We start from the raw sequence: 26,455 nt of genomic DNA, 5'->3' as shown, positions 1-26,455 counted from the left end.
AGTCAATCTGAGGTGGGTCACAAATATAAATGCAATAAGTAAAACAATAAAGCTTCCAGAAGGAAACATAAGAGACTATCTCCAGGACACTAGGGTAGAAAAAGATTTCTTAATAGGGAGACAAAGCATTATGCCCATAAGAAGAACACTGACAACTCAGACTTTATTAAAATTAAGAATGTCTATTCAACAAAAGGCATCATTAAGAAAATGAATAGACAAGCCATAGATTGGAGAAGTTATCTATAATACATATATCTGGCTAAAAACTCACACAAAATACATTAAGAAACAAAGCAAAACAATACAAAAAAACCCCAACTTTTAAAAAATAGGCAAAGATTCTGAATAAGTACTTCACCAAGGAAATATCCAAATGGACAATATATAAAATATAATAATGAAAATGTATTCAGGACCATCACTCACCAGGGAAATGTAAAAACATGAGATACTACTACATACCCACCAAAAGGCCAAAAATTAAAATGACTGAAAGAGTCAAACAGTCACAGAAGACTCAACATAGCAGACTTCAGACTGCTAGCCTCTGAAAGGCCTGTTTGCAAAGTTGACCCTCTGTTGGCATCTAGAAACTTGGATTCTGACAGGGTCCCCACCATACTCAGAACTGATAAAAATGGCACAATGTGCCTAAATTATTTGTGCAAACAATATGGTTTATGCTGAACACCTGCTTTCCTTCCGGTAATCTGGAATTAAGGTACATGCTAGGTGAAGGGTGCCAATGTGACCAGCCCCCCAAGTAAAACCTCGGAGCACCGACCCTCTAAAAACTCCCTCCAGTAGACAACATTTCACATGCAATCATAATTTATTGCTGGAGTGAGAATTAGGCATATCCTGTGTGACCAAACTAGGAGAGGACTCTTAGAAGCCTGTATGATATCTTCCAAACTTTGTCCCATGGGCCACTTCCTATTCCTGATTTTGCTTTGTATCCTTTTACTATAATAAATTATAGCTATGAGCACAACTATATGCTGAGTCTTATGAGTCCTCCTAGGAAATCATCAAACCTGGGACTGGTGACACACCAAATGTTAGGGATTATGTGGAATCAACAACAATTGTTATACACTGTTGGAGGGAATATAAACTATTCAACCACTCTGGGAGATCATGTGGCAGTATCTACTAAAACAAGAACATATTTCTACCATATGGCAAAAACCATCCTACTCTTAGAAATGTATCTAAAAGAAAATGAGTGCCTACATTCACCAAAAGACACTTATTTGGTTTTTTTTTTTTTTAAGATTTTATTTGTTTATATGACAGACAGAGATCACAAGTAGACAGAGAGGCAGGCAGAGAGAGAGAGAAGCAGGCTCCCTGCTGAGCAGAGAGCCCGATGCGGGACTCGATCCCAGGACCCCGAGATCATGACCTGAGCGGAAGGCAGCGGCTTAACCCACTGAGCCACCCAGGCACCCAAGAATGTTCATGTATTTGTAATAGCTCAAACTATAAACAACTCAAATTCCATCAGCAGGTGAATGGATGAGCAAACTATGGCATGTTCACATAACAGAATACTATAAAGTAATAAAACACACACACAAATAACGACTCATGTGACAACATGGAAGAATCTCACACATGGTAGTTTTAAAAAGGCTCAATGCAAGAGTAAGAAATGCATGACTGCCTTTATAAACAAAAGAGTAAACAGAACATAATTGCATGTATGAGATTCAAAAACTGACAAAATTAACCTATGGTGATAAAGTCAGAAAAAAAACTTACCTGGAGGGGAGTACTGGGTTATGCTATCCAATATACCAGGCTATTTAAATTTAAGTAAATTTAGTAAATTAAAAAAAAAATCAGTTCCTCAGTTGCATTAGCCACCCTTCAGCACTCAATGGCTACAAATGGGTAATAGCTATAGTACTGGACAGGACAGACAGAAAATGTCCATTTCTGTTTTCACAGAAACTTCTATTGATCAGTATTGTTCTAGGATGATGGGAATTTTCCACATCATGATCTGGATGGCAGCTACCTGAGTTTTCAAAAATGAAAAAGCTCACCAGCAGTAGCTCTAAGGTTTGTACACTTTATAAATAGTTTATAAATCAATAAATAAGCAAATGTCTTTTAAATGACAGGAGAAAACATGTACAACATATATAACAAAGAATCTATATCTAAAATATGAAGGACTAATATAAATAAGCAAGAACAGGTCAGCAACCTAAAGGAAAAATGACAGGGAAGTCAAAGAAAAAGATGGCCAATAAATGTACTAAATGATGCTTAAGTTCATAACAAATCAGAGAAAACGATCTAAAACATAGAGATACTACTCTTGTCCATTATACTGGTAAAAATTTACATGACTGGTAACATCAATTACTTATAAAAAATTAAGTAAAATATGAATATAAGTTCCATGAGTACAAGAACCTTACTGTCTACTGCTAAATCTCCAAGTTCTAGAATAGTGGTTGGCATATATTAGGCACTCAATATAGGTTTGGATGAGAAAGGAACTGAGAAAGGGAAGTTGAGTAAAGAATAGTATTCCCTCACTTCTATATGCACCAGTGACCAGAGTATTAAAAAGGCACAGCCTTTTTGAACAGGAATTTTGTAATTTGTGTATCTGCTTATCTAGCAAATCCTTTTCTTATCTTCTTCCTTAAGAAACATTCATATGTGGGAGTGCTTGGGTGGCTCAGCCAATTAAGCATTAGCCTTTGGCTCAGGTCATGATCCCAGAGTCCTTGGATCAAGGCCCATATCAGGCTCGCAGCTCAGCGGGGAGTCTGCTCTCCCTCTCATTCTCCCTCTGTGCACTCTCTCTTTCTCTCTCTCAAATAAATAAAGTCTTTATTTTTTTAAAAGATTTTATTTATCCATTGGACAGACAGTAGTAGTAGACACAAGTAGGCAGAGAGGCAGGCAGAGAAAGAGGAAGGGAAGCAGGCTCCCCGCCGAGCTGAGAGCCCGATGCGGGGCTTGATCCCAGGACCTTGGGATCATGACCTGAGCCAAAGGCAGAGGCTTTAACCCACTGAGCCACCCAGGAGCCCCTAAATAAAATCTTTAAAGAAAAATTATTCCAGTGTGAACACACAATATGTGAAAAACTGCAAGAGTTTGTACTGTAGCACTATAATAGCAAAAACTAGCAAATAATAGCGTGCATTAAGAAGGGAATGGTTAAATAAACTATGTCTCTTCTTCCCCATGAAATATTATGCAGCAATTAAAAAGGAATAAACTAGACCTATATGTAATGACATGGAAAGATGTCCAAGACATACTAGGTTAAACAAAAAAATTGTACAACAATGCATACAATTAAAAACAAAAAAGAGGCGCCTGGGTGCCACAGTTGGTTGAGCTTCTGACTCTTGGTTTCAGCTCTGGTCATGATCTCAGGGTTTTAAGATTGAGCTGAGTGATGAGAGTCTGCTTTCTCCCTCTTCCTCTGCCCCTCCCCACTACTATCCTTCTCTCTCTAAAATAAATAAAATCTTAAAAAAACAAAGTCCAGACCAAAAAAATCCACAAACTATGTATCTTATGTATACACATATATATACATCAATATATAGCAATATATAGTAACAGATATAAGGAATTATAACCCAATGGCTACTTCTAGAAATGTGAGCTACTAGTGAGTAGTGGCTTTTACTTTTTCTAGATTGAGTTATTCACAATAAAATGTATTCACATACTTATGTAAAAATAACCCAGCGGAACTACTGTTCTTGCTTAGGTGTTAAACTGTTGTTGTTCTACTTCCTAATGGTATAAAGTGGCTTCGAACTGTATTTTTGAACAGACAAAACTAATCAAAGAAATTAAAGGGTTTTTACTTTTGTTCCTTCTCTATTTGGGGGTTTTGTTTCTTAAACACCTCTGTATTTACCACTCATTTTAAGAAATAACATATCACCTTAACCATGATGAAGTACTATCTACTCTAACTTTAAAACACTTCTCAATTTCAGAAATGATAATACCTGAAAGCCCCAATAGTTTATTTAGATTTGAAATCTTAGATCTTTGAACATAGCTTATTTAAAGAATTGCTCCTACTCAAAGCAATCATTCCCTACTAGGATGAAGATAAAAACAACAAAATAAAAACAATTAAAACTTAAAGAGCCAATCCATATCCTACCTGGGTCACTGGAATATAGAGAGGTTCTCCATTATGTAGCAGTGTGAGCTTTCCATGCTGATATAGTCGTCCTTCTGGTTTTAAGCTTGTCATCTCCTTAGGCCCTCCTTTCTTAGCACTCTCTTGTCCGTTTCCCTTAAGTTCTTCAGTATCACTTAGGCATTCAAAAAATTCTTCTTCACTGTCACTCCAAGAATCCCAAGATTTTCCTACCTCTCCCTTTTCCTTATCCATATCTTTTAGATTATCTGGCCCCAGCTGGTCTCCAGCTTTTCCAGCATCCCCTGGATGCATATCTGAAGTATTTGTCTTTCTCCCCTCATCACGGGCCTTCTTTCTTTCAATACAACAATTTAACATCTTAAGAAAACAGAAATAACATTTAAATTAGTTAGGCAAAATAAAAATCTATCCACTTCCTCAATATTTAATTTGCCTTCTCCAACCCTTCCCTGGACCCTGTTGTGAATGACAGTGACTACAAGTAACCTACAGCAGCATGATGAGACTAGCCTATAATTCATTACTATATTTAGTATTAGAATAAACTCCAATAAATTAAGACCATTATTTAGACACTGTCATTGGGAAATCTTTACCTGTAGTTTCTGATGTAGTAAACAACATCTTAGATCTGGGGGTCCACTTGCTAATCTATCAAATAAAGCAGTGGGAAAAGTTTTAGTAAAATGGCTCCAAGTATGCGAATTTCTTATATGACTACAAATTTCAGCCATTTGATAGGAAATCAAAACTAGATTTCAATAGGTAGGATAACTAAGATGGGGCAAATAAGAATAAGAAATCAAAACTTATTTTATCCTCCTTGTACACCAACAGCAAATATATTTTTCAAAGCATAAAAGCAAAGTAGTAACAGCTCTCAAGTTAAGGGAAACTTAAAATGAACAAATGTCTCTAAATCCACCCCAGGGAGTAGCTAGTATACAGTATTTCACACTATACAAAACAGATTAGATTACATATTCAGTTCTCAATTATTACAGTGGGTTCTCAATATTAAAAAACATTCATTTTCACCTCTCTTTTGCCAAGAGGAGCCTCTAGTTCTAAACCACTAAATTCCCCAAAATTGGCCATGAGATAATCCAGCTAAGCAGAGACTGGCAAATGAAACAGAAGTAAATATTTTTCGCTCAATCACCAATTTATATTACTAACATCATAATTCTGCCTTAATATATGTAGATGAGCAGTAACTTATGAATTATTTAAATACATGGGAACTAAACTCTTCTACTGCATTAAGTGAAATGTCAACATAAATTCCTCCCAAAAATTACAGATAATATTGAGTATCTGAACTTACAAACTCTAAAATAGCTTTCTCTTCAACTACAATACGTTCACACACACACACACAAAAGAATTTATGTTCACTACAAAAGACTTAGAAAAATATATAAATGTATAAAGGACAAAAAGAAATATAATTTTACACCTGGGAAAAACTGTTAACATTTGGCTTTATTTCTTCCCCATTATGTTTCTATAAATATAGATCAGCAAAACTGAATGCACTTGGTATACAAAATACTATATTCTACTTTACTACAAATATTATGATCATTTTCTATGTTACTAGAGATTCTTGAAAACAACAACATGTAATGGAGCCATTAACTTTCCATTGTAGACATAAATCATGATTTACACCATTCTTTTATGTTTGTACTTAGGCTGCAATACCTTTTTTCCCCTATTATAAATTTGTTACAATGAACACCTTTGAGTATAAATCATGTCCAAAGTTTATTAACACTTTCTTAGGGTGGATTTCCTAGAAGAGGAAAATTAATGGGTCAAAAGACTAATTACACTAAACAAAAAACCTACATATAAAAAAGAAAATTGAAATTTTTACCCTGGAATCAGAAAATTGTTTTCCCATCTGAAACGCATTTCAAGAACAAATTCCTGCCATAGGTGTGCCACTCCTTTTAATCCTCCATGGTAGAAATTGATCATACAAAGACACAAAGCCAATTTATATGTTAAACTGTCAGATGGTGCAGATTTGAACTGATTGTAGAGATTCTGGATTTAACAAAACAGAAACAAAGCAAAACTTTTTAACAACATATTTGCAGGGGCAGCTGGATGACTCAGTGGATTAAGCCTCTGCCTTCAGCTCAGATCATGATCTCAGGGTCCTGGGATCCAGCCCTGCATCGGGATCTCTGCTCAGCAGGGAGCCTGCTTCCCCCTCTCTCTCTGCCTGCCTCTCTGCCTACTTGTGATCTCTGCCTCTCTGTCAAATAAATAAATAATATCTTAAAAAAAAAAAAAATTTCCAGGTATAATCAAAAACTGTGTGGGGGGAGATATTAATACCAAAATTAACCTAGTCTACAAAACTACCTTTTATTAAAAGCTTTAATACATTACTATCTAAACTGTTCTTAGGCAGTACCGTGTTTTCAAAATTTCTGCAAGGATCAAAAGACTGATGCTACAGTTTAGAAAAACTAAAGTCACAACTTTCAATTTCTTCTGTAGGAGCTTCAAGATGTATTCCAAATATGCTTTTGTAATTTTTTTTAAAAAGTTTTATTTATTTGGGAGAGAGAACACGAGAGAGAGCACATACATGTGTGAACTTGAATGTGGAGGAAGGGGGAAAGAAGGAGAGGGAGAAGCAAACTCTCTGCTGAGCAGAACACAGGACGTGGGGCTCCTTCTCAGAACCCCCAGGATCATGACCTGAGCTGAAGGCAGATGCAACTGATCCACACAGGCACCCCTTAAAATCTTTTAATTATGAGTATACACTTATTATCAAAATCAGAAACATAAAATCAGAACTATATAAACTGAAAATATAAAGCCTCTGCTTTTCCTTATTTCATGAAATCTACTTCCCAAAGTAACGACTGAAAATAGTTTGATTTATCTCTATGCCTGTCTCTTAAACATCTCATTTCTCAATTTATTAAAGACCTAGATAAGGAACATGTGAAAATTTTGCTTCATTTTACACATTTTATTTCATTAGTGTTCCACTCACCGTCTGATTTTGAAATAGAGAAGAAACAATGGCAAAACATCAATTTTGATAATTGTATAAAAAAGTCTAAAATGAGGGAAATCCTACAATCATACACAATATACTTATTTTTTCACTGTTTCCAGAAAAGTTTTTGCCACTCAAAATACATATGTATAGTCAATGTATCATAATTTGAGTGGAGGCCATGATCTCTACTCAAGCTTTCCTAAGGCTTTTTTTTAACTTTTTTTTCCCCCAGATTTTATTTATTTATTTGACAGAGAGAGATCATAAGTAGGCAGAGAGTCAGGCAGAGAGAGAAGAAGGGAAGCATTCTCCCGCTGAGCAGAGAGCCCGATGCGGGGCTCAATCCCATGACCCTGGGATCACGACCCGAGCCAAAGGCAGAGGCTTTAACCCACTGAGCCACCCAGGTGTTCCTCCAAGGTGATTTTTAAAATAAAATTGATTCAGTAGGTAAAGTGGCCAATTCCTTTTTTTTATTTGAGAGAGGGAAAGAGAGAGAGAGAGAGAGTGCATGAGCAAGCGGAAGAGACAGGGGCAGAGGGAAAAGCAGACTCCCTGTTAAGCAGGGAGCCTGATGTGGAGCTCGATCTCAGGACCTTGGGATCAAGACCTGAGACAAAGGCAGATGCTTAACCAACTGAGCCACCCAGGCACCCCAAAGTAGCCAACTCTTCATTTTCACTGAGGTCATGACCTCAGGACCCTGGGATGGAGCTCTGCATTGGGCTCTGTGCTCAGCAGAGAGTCTGCTTGAAGATTCTCTCTCCCTCTGCCCTCTATGCCCCCGTCACCTGGTCATATGAGTATGCTCTCTCTCTCAAATAAATAAATAAATATTTTTAAAAATTAAATTAAATTAAAAAATAAAAAGTCCTTATGCTACTAAACTAGCAATATAGTAACCCCTTAGAAATTCAATGCATTTTAAATATTTTAATATTGAACTCCAACTTACATAATCTTCACTCCCTGATATAGGATTATTGTTGTCTGTGGAAGAACTTCCATCTAAAGGTTTCTCAGAAGCAGCATCAGGGAATAAGAACTTAGGGAGAAAAAAAAATAACCACATTTGAACCAAAGTTCCTACTTTGTTAATATTCATAATCCATATAAACACCATTTTATTTTTTCATGGTTTTGCTATTAAAACAATGGCAATGTGCTTATAGTAGCGGCCAATGGGTTCTACACTTTATCAAACATTTTGCGTTTCTTTGGAAATATGGAGTTTCAGTGATAAGCCAATTTTAGAAATCAGAGATTTTTCTTAAAACCACCTGGTTTTGTAGACTAAACAAAGCAAAACCAAAATCTCTTCACTACTATCCATGGTCATTAAATTTCTGAAAAAATATTACACAAAACCTAAGAGAACAATTTTAAATATGCATATATCCCTGAGGCTCTATGAAGTTATATAGTTCATTATATTAAGAATATGATATGTAAGACCAAAACTTAATGAGATACCCCTAGAAAGTGGAAAGTAGTCTAAACCTGTAATGACCAGTTCATCTTTTCCACGTGGTTCCTGTTTATGTGTGTGTAAAAATGAAAAAAAAAAATTCAGTGTCTATAATAATTAGAATAAAATCTCTAAGGATATATTTTTAAGAAGGAGCCTTCCCAGGATGGTTGGGTGGCTCAGTCAGGTAAGCAGCTGACTCTTGGTCTTGATCTCAGGGTTGTGGGTTCAGGCCCTGCATTTGGCTTCCCAGCATGAAATCTCCTTTTAAAAAAAAAAAAAAAGAAGGGGCCTTCTCTGCAGAAATTTATTTTCAGTCCTTTTATCACTGTTCTTCCCAAGTGTTTTGTTGTACTGCTGACTTGTGATTCCTTCTACTACACATACTATGCCACATATTACAGGAGACTTTTTTAAATTTAGAGGAACTACTCTGTACCAACCCCCACTACTAGGTACACTTACAATTAATATCCTAATCTAAAACCACTGTGTAAGGTAAATATTACTGCCCATTTCTTACAAATATACAAGCTTAAAATCTGGTTAGGGGTCTTATTCAGTTAATGACTGGGATGACATTAACATCAAGTTTCGAAGCCCAATATTTTTTTCATTGCACTACTAAAAGGTTGTTTCCAAGACTGTCTTAATGCACAAATTGCAGAAATATGATTATACCTACAATTACAGTAAGAATAGCCATCATTTACCAGAGGCCTATTATGTACCAGGCAGTTTAATAGATGGTCCTTTCATCCTCCAAACGATCTAACAGGGTTTTATTAGTTTCATGTATAGATGACAAAACTGAAATTAAATGACCTACTCAAAATGGTACAGTAAGTCAGGATTAACCATGGTGTGTGTGGTTCCCAGGCTGGGCCTATTCCACCACTCTATACCTAGGAGACACCTTAGCTCTTTCTAGTACTTATCATAAAGCTTTCCCCAGACTTTTGTGAAATGAAGCTTTCAAAAATCTAGTTCTGATGTTGACCTTATGCTTAAAATAATATTAAACTGCAAGATGAACCCCAGCGTTTCAGCACTGTTCCTCTGTTTCTAAAACCTTCTCTTCACAATGCAACTCAAGTGTCCTTCTTTATGACACCTTTACGATCTAATTCCCACTGCCCAGACAGAGACAGACACATCCTCTGCTGTGTTCTTACAGCCATTTTGCCAGACTACTCCCATGCAACATGGTATTGTTAACTATGGTTTACTTTCCTTCTTCCTATTAAACTAGTGGGAATTTTCTGAATGTGGAGACTTTGTTTTACTCATTTTATATTTCCAATCCAGTGCCTGCCACATAGAAGGGACCAGACAGATAATGAATAAATGAGTATGCATACAGATATAGAAAGATACTACATTTAGTTACCAAGAGAATCGTATTGAGGACATCATTATTCAGTGGTGACTCTTCTACACCTCTGTGTTTTCGTATTTTCTTCTTTGCAGTGTGTACCATATTTGAAACTGATAATTTATGAATTGGAACTGGTGCTGGCTCTGTCAACTTTGACAAAGCATGAGTTATATCAGCAATTTCTATAAAAAGAATAGAAATGAAGAGAAATTGTATCACAATCTTAGCAAGTTAAAATGATGAGTAAACTGTTGATTGTATAAAATATTTTAGTTACTCTTTTCACTGAATTATATGGCCTCAGAATTATAAAATTGTAAGACACATATTCAGCTTTATATGCATCCATAATGACAAAGGTATAACACAAATTATTTCTCTCTAGAAGTTTAAAAATAAACCTCTAAAACCCTGCTTTTCAAAATACCTTACATTTTTGGTAGAAAGCCCTTATTAAATGTGCATAATTTTTAAGCTCAGAGTATAGCCTGGAGAGAAATGGTAGCACTCTAGTCCATCAAAACTTGTTTTTCGGGCGCCTGGGTGGCTCAGTGGGTTAGGCCGCTGCCTTCGGCTCGGGTCATGATCTCAGGGTCCTGGGATCGAGTCCCACATTGGGCTCTCTGCTCAGTAGGGGCCTGCTTCCCTATCTCTCTCTCTCTCTGCCTGCTTGTCCATCTACTTGTAATTTCTCTCTGTCAAATTAATAAATAAAATCTTTAAAAAAAAAAACAAAACAAAACTTGTTTTTACAACTTAATTCAAATGTGAAAATAGATGAAAAGTTACCAGAAAAATGCCTAAGAAAAAGGGTTAGATGTTTGAAAATAACTTAAAAAAAAAAAAAAAAGAAAGAAAGAAAACAGGTCACCTCTCCCTTCTTCCTCAAATGTGGATCGTCCAAGAATCTCATCAGTTGACTCCTTTCGACGACAAATTTTAAAGAATTCAGTGACAAAATCACCTACAGAAAAAATATTACTCATTTTTGACACTTAACTAAAAGAAATCAGAACTACAAATTAAAATACATGTCTTTTCACAAAAGCTTTAAGTAAGATATGGTAGAAAAAGAAACCATTCAGTTTCTCCACCCAAGACAAAAATTAATCCTATTCCAAAAGTAACCTGTTCTTCCCTTCTCTCCATGTCCCAGGATATCAAAAAAGTTTTTCCTTAGTATTCCTTCTAGAATGAAAGGAAAAGTAATAGTACCTAGTAAGAGTAAGCACTTACTATGTGCCTGAAGAAGACAAATAATTATCTGTTCTCAATGAGTTGTAGAAGTAAAAAGAATATTACTATATGCACATATTATCACCTTAACTGCCACCCTTCTAGAATTCTGAGTCCATTAAAAAAAATTAAAAAGAAATTCTCGTCCTTTCACGAAGATGGTGCCAAAGGCCAAGAAGAAAGCCCTTGCCCTTCCCAAAGAAGCCAAAGTAAAAGCTTTGAAGGCCAAGAAAGCAGTGCTGAAAGGCGTCCACAGTCACAAAAAAAAGGATCCACAAGTTATGTACGTTCCAACGATCCAAGACACTGCATCTCCAAAGGCAGCCCAAATATCCTCAGAAGAGTGACCTCAGGAGAAACAAGCTGGTTCACTATGCCATCATCAAGGTCCCCCTAACTACTGAGTCAGCCATGAAGAAACTAGAAGACAACAACACACTTGTAGTCATTGTAGATGTCAAGGCCAATAGGCACCAAATCAAAAAGGCTGTGAAGAAACTCTATGACACTGATATGCGCAAGGTCAACACCTTGATTAAGCCTGATGGAGAGAAGGCGTATGTGTGACTGGCTCCTGACTATGATTGCTTTGGATGTTGCCAACAACACTGGGATCATCTAACCTGAGTCCAGCTGGCTAAGTCTAATTTTTTTTGGCCACAAAAAAAAGAGAGACAGAGAGACACATGAGAGAGAAAGAGAGAGTGAGAAAGAAATTCTGAAGATATGTTTCTAGAGGATTAAGAAATCATGTAGCATAGTTATTTCAGTTTCAGCTGCATGTTAATCATACACTTCACTTCCTTTCATGTTAATGGTATACTTCCTAATCATTATTATAAGGGGGAAAGGTTGGCTATCTTCTGAAGAGTTGCAATGAGACATTTGTACAAAGAAATTAAAATTTAATAGGAACTGTCAGTTGCAAAACTATTAGACAATACAAGATCGGAAGTATATCTTAAGTTTTAGAATTCACCAACCAGTTCTGAACAAATCTAGAACACTTTCTGAACCTCTTCAGAAAATAAGATAATCTTATAATTCAATCATATAAACTATATGATTCTAGTTAATTATTTATGACTATATAATCCTTTAATCTCATCATATAAACATATCAAAGAGATAGGGTGGGATCATGGGACAAAATATTAAAATGAGAATACTTTAAATTCTAAGGTCCTCTGCAATTATCACAGAAGTCAGTGGATGAGAAATAATACGGAACTAGGAAACAATTTAGTAAATAAATTTAATAACTTAATAATCCAATGATTTAACAAGAGAAACTATTTGCTGAGCATTTACTATACAAAAGGCACTGTATTAAATGTGATACACAAAGACACACATAATTTTATTTGATCCTCTCAATAACTCTATGCATATACTGTTATCTCTATTGTACTGAGACCTGAAGAAAGTAATGAAACTTGTTCAAACTGGCAGACCTAGGATTTAGAATAAGGTCTAACCAATTCTTAAACTCTTGATATTAACCCTCCACTGTCTCCCTAAAAAATACCCCAAGACAAACTCACCAATGGCAGGAATTTTACCTTATACATCTTTGTATTCACCATTATGTAGTTAGCAAAAATGGCAAGTGCTAATTAGCATTTAATGAATAGCATATGATGAATTTTAAAGAACCCAAGAAAATAATACTTTAGAGAAATGCATCATTACTGCATTAATAAATATTTAGTAACTCCATTAGTTGGATGGTAATATATCAGGTTATATGGAGTGAAGGTGGCTTATATGAAAACAGAAATGAACTATCTTCGCATGTACTAAATATGAGAGAAAAAGATGGAAAGACTCATTGAGGAGATGAGTTCAAAAGACTTCATGAAAGACACACATCTACAAAAATAATAAAAGAAAGAAATGCCAGACATGGGATATAATAACATTAACTCGAAGGCAAATCAACATTTTTTGTTATTTCTATTTATAGTATTTCACTTGATCCTCTACACCTCTTTCCCTCTATCAGTAAATGGGTTTCCAGATATGGTACAACTCTATGGAAGGGCTCTAATTAGACTGTCAAAATCAGTGTTCTTCCCTTCATATACCACAGCTCCAGAGGATGGCAAAAGGCACAAAGTGCTACACTAACAAGAATGGAAGATGCAAACTGCCACAAGAAGAAAAAAAGGGAGTGACGTAAAAGCCTTAGAAGAATAAAACTTAGATCATGAGAAAATATGTGGGAATTCTGAGCTGTAGACTGCTTAAAACTAAAAGACAAGAAAGAAATCCTGCTAGTGCTATTCAAGACTTAGGATTCACTGCTGTTGGCAAAGTTTTCTTTTTTAGTGATATTTACCAAGAAGATCACAAATGTAAAAAAAAAAAAAAAAAGTACCCTTTGATAGGTGAAATAAAGTATAAAGAATACATTCAGTCTTCCTAATTTGGAAGATGGGTAGACTGGTGGGGAAGGAACATAATTTCAGGAAAGGACCATAAGCATGTCTTACCCAGCAAACACTGAGGATTCTCAGCTTTTCGAACTCTAACAGACCAATGGGGAGCCTGAATAGGATCCAAATCACTAAAATACAAAACAAATATAAGATCCTAATTATGACAATGTACAACTCATTAATTTATCAAAATTCAGTCTAATTAATTATATAAAAGGACAAGCAATCCATCTTGCCTCCCTTAAACTTACTGTTATTCAGATGATCAGGCTACTTGGATAAGTTTTAAAAAACCCAGAATCTTAAGAAAACAAAAGGTCTTTTGTTTTCGAATTACTTATTCTTGAAAGCCCAGGTAAAACCATGTATATTAAAAACAACAACAACAAAACAACCAGGTGGGTAGTCTAGTGGGCCATAGGCTTTCCTTGTGCCTCCTGCTGATAACTCTGAACCGTCTCTCATACCCAGATTTTCCTCCTTGACCTGCTACTATCTCTGATGGCCTCGCCTCCATCTCCCCATTCTGTAGCTTCCAATCAGTCCTGCTTTCATACTGTATGCCAGCCTGAGTTTGATTTTTTTTTCCAATATAAATACCCTATGAAAACCGATGTCACTTTTATCTTTCCTGTTAGCAGAGTTTAGTGAGAGTAAAAGGGAATGCTTTTATTCTCTGCTTATTTTCCCCATCTTTACTAAAAGAAAAAAAAATCTTCAGGAAACCTCTTGAGAGGTACATGTTTTTCTTAGAGATACAAAAGATGCAGAATAATCTGAGCATTTTGTTCTCCCGTGAAGCAAGAAGAGAGACTTAATTGTTTTAAAACAAATAGTTGGTATAATGGATAAATCAAAGTTTATAGTTTATAAAAAGTTTATAAAAAAACACAAAAAGAAAAACCACAATCAAAACAAAACAGAGGGGTGCCTGGGTGGCTCAGTGGATTAAAGCTTCTGCTTTCGGCTCAGGTCATGATTCCAGGGTCCTGGGATTGAGCCCCACATCAGGCTCTCTGCTCAGCAGGGAGCCTGCTTCCCCTCTCTGTCTGCTTGTGATCTCTGACAAATAAATAAATAAAATCTTAAAAAAAAAAACCAGAATAATCAAAACCCACATATAAAAATTTTCTGAACAGGCAACACTGATAATCTAATAAAACAATTAAGTTTAGAAAACAGTAAAAAAGAAATGAGAAGAAAGCATGCACAATGATCTTAATCAGTTTTTTATAGCACTAACAGTAAAAACAGAGACTACTAAAATTTGTACAAGATCAAATGTGCCCTATTTTCTCAATTAAATAGGTTACACATCAACTTAATGGATTATGCAGCAATTTTAAAAATAGTAACACAGATCTTTATTAGCATACACAATATGTAAAGATACATACCCAATAAAACAAATCAATAAATTTAAATTTTAAAAAGATGTGTTCCCAGGGGCGCCTGCATGGCTCAGTGGGTTAAGCCTCTGCCTTTGGCTCAGGTCATGATCCCAGGGTCGTGGGATTGAGCCCCACATTGGGCTCTCTACTCAGCAGGGAGCCTGCTTCCTCCTCTCACTGCCTGCCTCTCTGCCTACTTGTGATCTCTATCTGTCAAATAAATAAATAAAATCTTAAAAAAAAAATGTGTTCCCATACAAAATACCGAATCATTATGTTGTCCATGTGAAACTAATATAATGTTACATGCCTACTACATCTCAATTAAAAAAAAAGTATACATCCCAAAATGCTAACTGGCCATTTCTTAAGTAATAGGATTGCATGCAGTCCTTATCTCCTTCTTTGTATCTGTCTAAATTATCTGATTAAGAAAGCTCATGTTACTTTTATCAACAAATACAACCCATTTATTTTCTGATTAAGAATGCTCATATTACTTTTATCATCAACAAATACAACCCACTTATTTTATTTTATTTTATTTTATTTTATTTTTTTTTTTAAAGATTTTATTTATTTATTTTACAGAGAGAGATCACAGTAGGAGAGAGGAAGGGAAGCAGGCCCCCTGCTGAGCAGAGCGCCCGATGTGGGACTCGATCCCAGGACCTTGAGATCATGACCCGAGCCGAAGGCAGCGGCCTAACCCACTGAGCCACCCAGGCGCCCCCAACCCACTTATTTTAATTACAACAAAAAAAGTGTCTTACTTCTCACTGTTCTGCATCATGTGTGATAAGGTACTAAAATTGTGTTCCTCTTTCTCCACATTCTTCCTAGATATTGTTTGCTATAATTTTTTAGTTGTTTCCATTGCACAAGAGTATATGACTGGGATGTTTCAGTATTTATGACATTTAAAGTTCAAATATTACTCCTACATATTCTAATGACCATTACCTCTTCAAAATATTTTACCAAATGCTTCTAACTAGCTAAGAAAAGTTCAACAGAATTAAGCACTGTATCCCTGCTTAAAGATACCTTTGCTAAAACAAAGTAAGACTGAGATTGTTCAGGGTAGGAGGGATGGTTCAATAGGTGATGGCAATTAAGGAGTGCACTTGTGATAAGCACAGGTTCATGTATGGAAGTGTGGAATTACTATGTTGTATACTTAAAACTAATAGAACACTGTATGTTAATTAATTGGAATTAAAACAAAACTTAAAAAATGAGAAACTGTACATTATCCCTGAACTAAAGATCACATTCCCAGGGTCAACAGCTTAAAATACATCTCTAATACATGTCTAATCAGCCTAAGAAGTGACCTCTAAAAATAAAAAATCAACCAACCTCATTAGAAACTGACAGAAAAAGGGAAAGTTGCTAACCCAAACTTGGTGATTAATTTATTCTACTGAAATGTTTGAATCTCAGTATACTCTTCTTAACATACTTACGAATAAACATCATTATCCACAATGATACCTTCAGTCAGGTGAGGCCATGTAGTTGCTAAATGGAGTTCACTAAAACAAATAAAACATAAAATAGATCCAAAAGTTTTAATAGTATATGTATATCCTCTGACTCAGCAATTCTACTTCTAGAAATGTGTTCTAATACCAGAAATGTACATACAAGTATGTTAAAAGTAGTGCTATTTATAATGCAGTAAAACAGGAGACGACTAGTTTATTAGCAAACAGCAGCACACCCATATGAAGCTAATGCCTTGCAGACATTAAAAACACATACTATACATAATAGCCCAAAAGTGTAAATAACCCCAATATCTATCAGCTGATCAATGGAGAAATAAAATGTGGTATTATCCATATAATGGCATATTCCATGCCAACTGAAAGTAATGAAATACTGACCATGCTACAATAGAGACGAACCTGAAAAACATTCTGCTAAGTAAAAGAAGTCGGATATAAAAGGCCACATACTGCATAACACAATTCATATGCAATGTCCAGAACAGGCAAATCATAAGGAAAGAAGGTAGATTAGTATTTGCCTAGAGCTGGATGGCCTAGGCAAGATCCTAGGGAGATCAGCGAGATGACAGCTAAGAGGTGAAGGGTTTCTGTTTGGGATGATGAAAGTGTTGTGGAATTAGAAAAGGATGATGATAGCTCAACTTTGGAAACACCAAAACCACTGAAGTGTATACTTCACATGGTGAATATGGTACATGAATTATATCTCAATTTTGAAAAAAAACATGTTATAGATCAGAGGTTAATAAACATTTTCTATGAACAAACACAGAGCAAATATTCTAGGCTTCTGGGACCGGTAGTCTCTGTTACATTCTTGGTTTTTTCTTCTAAACCCCCAAAAATGTAAAAGCGATACAGAAATAAGTTAGTGGCCAGATTTGGTCCACAGGTCATAGTTCTCTGACTTTTTAATATAGATAAATTTTAAGTTCCAAAAAGTTTGCATATAAAATAAAGAAAACAAGCCACTAAACATATAGAGGATGACATACATTTATAAAATATACAAACATATCGAGGGAAGAGTTATCATAGCAGACCTGATACTTAAAAAAGGACAACCTACAAGGTTCACCTTTGGATTGCCTTCTGGGAACTTAGATTTCGGGGGGGTTCCTATCATTGATTGATAAGAGTAGCTCACTGTGCCTCCAACTACTGGTGCAAACAATATGGTTTATGCTGAACACCTGCCTTCCTTCTGGAGAGAGTGCCTAAGTCACCAGCCTCAGATAAACACACCACACACTGAGCCTCTAATGAGTTTCCCTGGTAGAAAGCCTTTCATACATGTTGTCAAAATTCACTGCTGTGAGAATTAAGTGGTCCTGAGCAACTACACTGGGAAAGGAAGCTGGTCCTTGGTTGGCTCAGGACCTCACCCTACGTGCATTTTCCCTTTGCTGATTTTTACATTATATCCTTTCAATGTAGTCACTATAGCCATGAGCACAATTAAATGCTGTGAGTCCTCCTAGCAAATCACTGAACTCAAGAGTCTTGCAGACAGCAAGCTGTCATCAGTGACCATCTATGCATAGTGGGATTATCAATTTAGTGAGGGTTTTATTTTTCCCCTGTTGAGATTTTGAACCCACTGCTTGGAGAGTAAAGTTTGGAGAATAAAGAAGCCAAAAGAACCAATTACTTATTTCTCTGATCTTCAGTGGTGCTCAACTGACTGGCAACTCCAGTCTGGACTCCACATTTTAGAATTCACTGTAATAACAGGGCCAGAATTTATAACAATATAGTATAACCTTGGTTAATAACTGGACAACTAAAAAATAATAATAATAACTGGACAATTAGCCACCATTGACTCAAGCCTATTTTCTGAGCTGGATCCTACAAGGGTCCCGATTAAACCTCTCTGTGTTACCAAGTACCTCTTCAGTAAGAGGATTTTTTGCCTGAATTAGTCACAGTTGACTACTATAGTTTACAACTAAGAAACATGACTAGCAAATATATGATTTTTGCCTCTTTTCACGTTTTCTAAATTTCCCTTACTTAGCATAAATTTATTACTTTCATAATAAAACAAATTTTTAAGGTAAAAAAATGACTAGACAATACGTGATACTAAAGGACATAAATGATTACAAGTTTAAAACTCTAAGCTCTGAAATAATTTAGGTATTAACCTCAGATTTAGTTCCTAAACTTTTAGGACTATGTTCTCTCCTCACCTTCTAACAACAGAACAACTTCTTTGACAAGGAGAGGACACTGAAAAATGCCTCATTTCCTGTTCTACCATCAAAGATTCCTTTTCAAAAGCACTGTGCATGCCCACAGCATTTGCTAACCACCATGTGATTTAAATGGTCTACCAAATATACCATCTCACCCCCAAATTATTTTTGTACTCTTCTTCGATCATCTTTTTCTCTTGCTGATTCCTCACTGCAATTTAAAATTAAGAAATATTTAGTTACTAATTCCTTCACATTTCTATTACTTGGTCAATTTTATTCTCTCTCCCTAAAATTTTCTCTAAGCAGGATCGAATGAATGAACCAGCTGGAGGGCCACAAATACACCATTTCTCCCTTATTTACTATGCCATGATGGCCACCTTCTTTATCCTCTGATAAACTCGCCAAACTCTTCCCTGCAATTACACAGGCTCTTCATTCCACCTGCAAAGGTAATTCTCTCTCTTTCTGCCTGGCTAAATCCTCCCTAACTGAGACACTTCCTTTCAGAACACTTTCCTGATGGTATCCCAATCCAAATTAGTTTCTCATTTTAATGTTATTATAACCTGTACATTTCCTTCAAAGTACCCACAGCTTGTAACTGTACACTTATTTAGATGATTGTTTTGTCCATTTCCTTCAATCAGACTATAAATGCAAAGAAGCCAGAAAAATGTTTTATTTACTTCTATATCTTCCTAATTTATCATAGTATCTACCACATATAATAAATATTACAAAAGATACTTATTTTATCTTTTCCTTGAGTGATTTTAAGTTTAAAGTATTTTTAAATTTTATTTTCTTTTTTACAGTGTTCCAAGATTCATTGTTTATGCACCACACCCAGTGCTCCATGCAATACATACCCTACTTAATACCCACCACCAGGCTCTCCCATCCCCACACCCCGCTCCCTTCCAAAACTCTGTTTGATTCTCAGAGTCCACAGTCTCTCATGGTTCGTCTCACACCTCTATGTAAGAGTATTAAGAATGTATGTATGCCCTTTGTGGACGTGATTAATCTCCCCACAACAACATGCCACTGGCATAGAACCTCCTTCATTCGTTCCTGGAAGAGAAAATTCGGAAGCACAAGAAGTGGTGCCTGGTGCAGAGCTCAAATTCCTACTTCATGAACATGAAGTGCCCACGAGCCTACAAAAACCACCAAGATCTTTAGCCAAGCACAGTTTTGTGCATTGGCTGCTGCTTGTCCTTTGCCAACCTTCAGGAGGAAAAGCAAGGCTTACAGAGGATGCTTCTTCAGACAGAATCAGCACTAAAAGCACCCTGAATCAAGATGAGTGGGAAACCAGACCAATAATCACATTTTTGATACCAAGAAAGAAAGGAAGGAAGGAAGGAAGAGAAAAAAAAGAAGGTATGGATGTGTGTGTATATATTTTTTAATTAACCAAACAGTTTAAACAAATAAGACAGTTTCTGAACCAGGACTATTTATACTTTCCAAATATTTTGCTCTCAGTGATTAAATTTTCCAAGTCTTACATTTTCTTATAAAGCAAAATTTTCTTCAAGTTCAGTAGCTCTTCTAGAAAAGCAGTTGGGTAACCTAAGATGTTTGACTTATGCCTTAATTTGTACATTTGGAAAAAATGGTCAGGAAAGATGTAAACATTTGTTAATTCTCCATTTTGAATACATTAAAGTTTGTTATATATGACATTCTCTGTGCTTTTCAATATATAAAATGTTTCCCAAAAAGCAGGCCAAGAATCACTTCTATAAAGAATAATCAGTAAGTGGTATATACATATTTTATGTATTATTTAAAAGTGTCTTTTATTTCTAAATTACAGAGGAAAAACAACAAATGGACAGATTGTTAGGTGTAGGTCTGCTTCTGGTATTATACTCATTCCAGAAGGCTACAAAGCACAGTAAAATCAGTATTAATAGAATTTAAAAAGTCAGTCCTTGGGCGCCTTAGTGGCTCAGTCAGTTAAGCATCTACCTTTGGCTCATGATTTCAGAGTCCTGGGATGGAGCCCCATATCGGGCTCCCTGATCAGCAAGGAGTCTGCTTCTCCCTCTGCCCCTCCTTTCTGCCACTGCACATGTGCTCTCTCTCTCAAATAAATAAAATCTTAAAAAAAAAAAAAAGTCCCATAATTCAAATGATAGATTGAAATTCCCACCTTATAGGATCTTCACAGGCACCAAATGGTAACTTGCCAAACTCCAAGCCTCCAACTTCTCCTCCTACAAGGGCATCTATATCTAAACAAAAGAAGTAATTTTCCATTACTCAGCAAAAAATGAAGAAATAAGAATTTAATTTAGTTAGGTTAGCTCTTTGAGAAAGCATAGATTTACACGTGCCTCTATCAAGAGAATACACAGAAAGTTAGAGAGCAAACAGTCTTTAACTAGACTGCTTGTAATACAAGCATTTACAATAAACAGAATGTTATAATAAAAGAACAATTAATTCCTATTTGTACAGTGTTTCATTCAAGCCAAGCATTCTATATTTTACCCTTTTGAAATACTCCTTAAGTAATGCTTGAGAGAATATTAATCATGTAATTTTTTTGCATTTTCTAAGAATGTGATTAATATAATCTAAAAGAAAGATTATTCGAGTATTAAAAAATTCAATCACCAACCTACATTCATCAGTTTTGCTGTCAATAATTTTTGAATAGCAAATTAGTTATCATTAATAAATTTTTATTTCAGTTGGTAATACACAGAAATATTTAAAGTTCTACAAAGAATTTCCCTTCTGTTATGAATAATATCTGAGATTAGAAGAGAATGTAGCAGGTAAATCACTCCCCTTAGCTCCTCCCCTCTTAGCTCCACCCCTCTTAAAGAATTAATAAACACTTCTAAAAGACATCAAAAAGATTTATTTCTCTTTGAAATAATTCAGATGGTTGCTTTTCATTATTTGCACTATAATGGGAATTCTACAAATTAAAGTCTATTATTAAGTTATGAATATTCCCCAGATTTGCTAAATCATGTCTGACAATTATCTACAACCTAACTAAATTAAAATTAGTCATTAAATATGTCTCAATTACTTGATTCAGTAAATTTTCTCAAGTCAATATCATTCTACTTTTCCAACTAAAGAATCCTTATAATAGTAAAAATTGCAATGACTAGCTTTATCATAAGATGTGAATTTTTAAGAGCTTCAAAATGTGTAAAAAGCATATTTTATAAATAAGCTAAAAATTATTACTAGACCATAACTGTGCAAAAGTTTTCATTCAATTAAAAGTTCCAAAGTGGGGCATAAGAGTGGCTCAGTCAGTTAGGCATCCGACTCTTGATTTTAGCTCAGGTCATGATCTCAGGGTTGTGAGACTGAGCCCCATGGCAAGCTCCACGCTGGGAACGGAGCCTGCTTAAGATGCTTTCTCCCCTTCTGACCCTCCATTCTCTTTCTCTCTTTTCTCTCTCTCTCCCTCTCAAACAAACAAACAAAATAAAACACCACACCCCCACAAAGTTCAGAAGCAACAGTGTGGAATGAAAGTATCATGGGATTTGGAGTTTGACCAGTGTTTGAAAGCAAACTTTATCATTTGATGATGATGTAACCCTGGGCCAGTTACCTATGTTCTCTAAGACACATATATTCTCTAAGAAACATTAACACCTGTCTCACAGATAAGTGATAATTACATGAAAAAATATATAAAATGCCAAGCACAGTGTGTGTCCCATATTACATGTTCAAATCCCTTTCTTTCCTTTATAGGAGAAAATAGTAAAAATCTATAGTCTTCAAATCAGTGAAGAAGATGATTAATATCTTGTTCACCTTTTAAAAAGAATTGGAAAGAGGCCTTACTGGCAATCAAAATTATAATGCTAACATTCTGGCTCTTGGGCTTCCTCTTAGATCACTATAGACTGTATCATGCTGGGACATATTTTAAATTGACTAATAAGGGATGCCTGGGTGGCTCAGTTGGTTGGACGACTGCCTTCGGCTCAGGTCATGATCCTGGAGTCCCGAGATCGAATCCCACATCGGGCTCCCAGCTCCATGGGGAGTCTGCTTCTCCCTCTGACCTTCTCCTCGCTCATGCTCTCTCTCACTGTCTCTCTCTCTCAAATAAATAAATAAAATCTTTAAAAAAAAAAGTATTAAATTGATTAATAAGGGAGTAGTCTTTGAAAAAAGAAAAGGAGAGCAGGAATTGAAACTTTCACTGAGAAGCTGGTTAAAATTATCTAGAGGACACTGTCTGGAAACTAAAATTACCAAAATGAACATTTGAGTCTTTCTTCTACTTTAATTCTCAGCTTAGCTTTTATTTCCCTTTGCTATACTTTAGTTGTAGTTCTTGTATTGTACATTAGAATTTCAAATTATTCTGTGGTACATAAATAAAATACTGACAGCATATATAACTACCAAAGGCTAAGGATGTACTACATTAATTCTAATATCATTCCAAAACTACCAATTTTCCATCCTATAAATAACCAACTACTTGGAACAAAAACAGTAAAGAATATTGTTTTATTCTGATTTATTTTTCTCTGAGGGAGATAGAGTGAAAAATGTTTTCAGGCTAGTAAAATCTGTGTAATTATTTATGTTTGTATTACATTTCTTATTAGATATACTTAAATATAATTATACTTCTATGTGAGAGAAACACCCAGGAACCAAACCCTCACTTAATTAGGCTATATGTTCATAAAGTGAACTTTTCTACAATTTAGGTAATGTCTTGTTTACACCAACAGTCCAAACATCAGCCCATTATAGGCTAATAATTAATGATTACTGAATGAATCCGCATATTAGTATATATCGCTTTATGGCTAAGCAGGTAAATTGATTTTAATCACATCAAAAGCAAGTTAAAGTAAAATATTCTAGAGCTCTACCCATCATAAGTATATGTGTATATACAAATTTTTTCTCTCTTTTCTGCTTTCCTTATTTAGCACTCTTCTTCAATCTCTACTTTCCATAAGGTTCTCAGCTTATGAGGGTGGCTTCTGTTATTACAGTCTAAAAACAGACATTTTAATCATTCACTACATACTAATTTGCAGCACATGATGTTCCACAGCAGGGGAATGCTTTATAAATAATGTTAGCTTTCAAAGACAGATTGTCACATATAGAGTAATGCTGTCTCTGGAACAAACTTCAGAGCTTTTTTCAAGAGAAAAAAAAATGATAAAGGCAATGAAATCAGCAATACTGCATTCAGAATGAATCACAACCATTTCAAATTTAAAATACTTGAAACACACTGGTAAATAAGTTTAGTTTCTGAATATATTTTCTTTTCCATTTATATTCAGTAAGTTAAATATACTCTTAAATTATCTCACCTGGAGGTTGCTGAGGCCAAAAATACTGCTGCCAATCCTGAAGTACATACGTAAAGCGAATAGCAATACTAACTGGAGGCAAAGGAGTTAAAGGACATCCCTAGGAAATAAATGCAAAGACAATATCATATAGCTTTAAAAAAAAAAAAAAAGTGTTGCAAAAATAATGCCAGAGAGAATATGAAGCCGTTTAAATTACTAACTGGAGGACGGCATATGTGAGTCAGGGGTTAAGCCTCTTGACTCTTGATTTCAGCTCAGAACATGATCTCAGGATCCTGAGATTGAGCCCCTTGTGTCTCGGGCCCAGCTCTGCATTAAGCCCATGTCAGATCCCCGGGTTCCCCACTTAGCATGGAGGCTGCCTGTCCCTCTCTCTCTCCCCTTCTGTCCCTCCCCAAGCTCATGCTCACTAGCACTCTTGCTCTCACTCCAAAATAAATAAATCTTTTTTCAAAACAAACAAATAAACAAATAAACTGCTACCTGGAAACAAAATAAATACTCCTTCAAAATATATTTAACAATTTCGGGGCGCCTGGGTGGCTCAGTGGGTTAAGCCACTGCCTTCGGCTCAGGTCATGATCCCAGGGTCCTGGGATCGAGTCCCGCATCGGGCTCTCTGCTCAGCAGGGAGCCTGCTTCCCTCTCTCTCTCTCTCTGCCTGCCTCTCTGTCTACTGTGATCTCTCTCTGTCAAATAAATAAATAAAATCTTTAAAAAAATATATATATATATTTAACAATTTCAATTATACAAATATAATTTCCTTCTGATATGAGGAATTTGAGAGGCAGGGGAGGGGGCCGTGGGGGACAGGGAGGGAAAAAATGAAACGAGATGGGACTGGGAGGGAGGCAAACCATAAGACACTCTTAATCTCATGAAACAAACTGAGGGTTGCTGGAGGGTTGCAGGATAGGGATAGGGTAGCTGGGTTATAAACACTGGGGAGGGTGTGTGCTATGGAGCCGAATATGGAGCTAAATCCCAGGACTCTGGGATCATGACCTGAGCTGAAGGCTGAGGCTTTAACCCACGGAGCCACCCAGATGCCCCTCACTAGTAGTTTTAACCAAATACAAACTCAATCTAAAGTCAAAATACAAGGTGGCTGCCACCAAAAAAAGATAATTCAGTTTTGGGCTGCTGTGTCCTAGACAAGCAAGGTTAAGATTCTGGCTGGTCAGGAATAACAGACTTCTCAGTCAAGTGAGGATATTAGATGAGTGTTCACCCGTAAGATACAAATAGTCTAAAAACCGTAACCACGTTGCTTTGACACATAACCTCTGCTCCAGTTACACAGCAACACAGATAAATATAGAAGAGATAACCAGAAAGGAATACCTAGGATCAAACATGACACAAATACATCTTTCTGGGCCCTTGAAAAGGTACACAAAATCCCAAGTTTTAAGTGGGGCTTAAGGCACATGCCTGCTGAATTCTGGATGTGGAAGAAGCCAATGACAGCCTAGGATTACAGACTGTATTAAGTGGAACTGCAAGTTCAACTCTGCCCAGTCTTGCACTGCAAGGCTCTTTTTTTTTTTAATGGTTTTATTTATTTATTTGACAGAGAGAGAGAAGAGAGACAGAGAGGGATCATGAGTAGGCAGAGGGAGGGAGAAGTAGGCTCCCCGCTGAGCAGAGAGCCCAATGCAGAACTTGATCCCAGGACCCAGAGATCATGACCTGAGCCGAAGGCAGATGCTTAACCGACTAAGCCACCCAGGCGCCCTGCAAGACTCATAAGGCAAACACTGGGGCAGGGCACACCTGCTTGGTACAGTTAGCTTTGCTAGAAGCTATAGGGTGGACAAAGTTACTGAGTGAGGGAGGGGAAATACTCTCATAATCTAAGCAAGCAATCCAATAATCCCAAAACCAGATACGTAACACTCCTAATATCACCACAGAGCAAAAGTCTCCAAACACCATTTTAAAACCCAGTTCTGAAATTTTCTGCAGGTATGGAGCAATCACAATTACAGAGCCACAAGGGAGGATGGGAGAAAAAGTTAAAAATTTTAGATAAAACATTCATTCTAAAAGAGCCTGCAAACAAAATTTCCACAAAAGATAAAGGAATATAGTTCCAAAATAGACAAATATCCAAATCAACATTCAAGAGTATAAAACCAAGATATTTAAAGAACATCTGAAAGAAAGAAGAATGTCTAAGTGAAAGAAGACTAGAGTATGAATTTTCACAAACTTAGAGGATTATGGCAGAATTTAAATTTAATGTACCCCAAAGGGCAAAA

At 36.0% G+C, this 26,455-nt stretch overlaps 1 protein-coding gene and 1 pseudogene across 3 annotated transcripts in view; one reads left to right on the top strand and one right to left on the bottom strand.

The window, feature by feature from the left end:
- Nucleotides 1-26,455, bottom strand: part of RAB3GAP1 (RAB3 GTPase activating protein catalytic subunit 1) — a 115,484-nt gene that overhangs the window by 29,903 nt on the left and 59,126 nt on the right. For all 3 annotated transcript variants that reach the window (XM_059166715.1, XM_059166716.1, XM_059166717.1), the window contains 10 exons: nt 24,186-24,285; nt 21,005-21,086; nt 16,586-16,654; nt 13,780-13,853; nt 10,920-11,012; nt 10,061-10,230; nt 8,158-8,247; nt 6,051-6,223; nt 4,765-4,819; nt 4,166-4,525 (listed from right to left, as the gene is read on the bottom strand). In XM_059166715.1, coding sequence (XP_059022698.1) covers nt 4,166-4,525; nt 4,765-4,819; nt 6,051-6,223; nt 8,158-8,247; nt 10,061-10,230; nt 10,920-11,012; nt 13,780-13,853; nt 16,586-16,654; nt 21,005-21,086; nt 24,186-24,285 — 1,266 coding nt within the window. The remainder of the gene's footprint in view (nt 1-4,165; nt 4,526-4,764; nt 4,820-6,050; nt 6,224-8,157; nt 8,248-10,060; nt 10,231-10,919; nt 11,013-13,779; nt 13,854-16,585; nt 16,655-21,004; nt 21,087-24,185; nt 24,286-26,455) is intronic.
- LOC131826955 (small ribosomal subunit protein eS27-like) lies at nt 19,882-20,128 on the top strand (annotated as a pseudogene).

The sequence above is a fragment of the Mustela lutreola genome, chromosome 3 (genome assembly GCF_030435805.1).
Source record: "Mustela lutreola isolate mMusLut2 chromosome 3, mMusLut2.pri, whole genome shotgun sequence".
NCBI classification, from domain to species: domain Eukaryota; kingdom Metazoa; phylum Chordata; class Mammalia; order Carnivora; family Mustelidae; genus Mustela; species Mustela lutreola.
The sequence above is the reverse complement of the archived record's forward strand: the minus strand, read 5'-3'. Positions and strand labels throughout refer to the sequence as shown.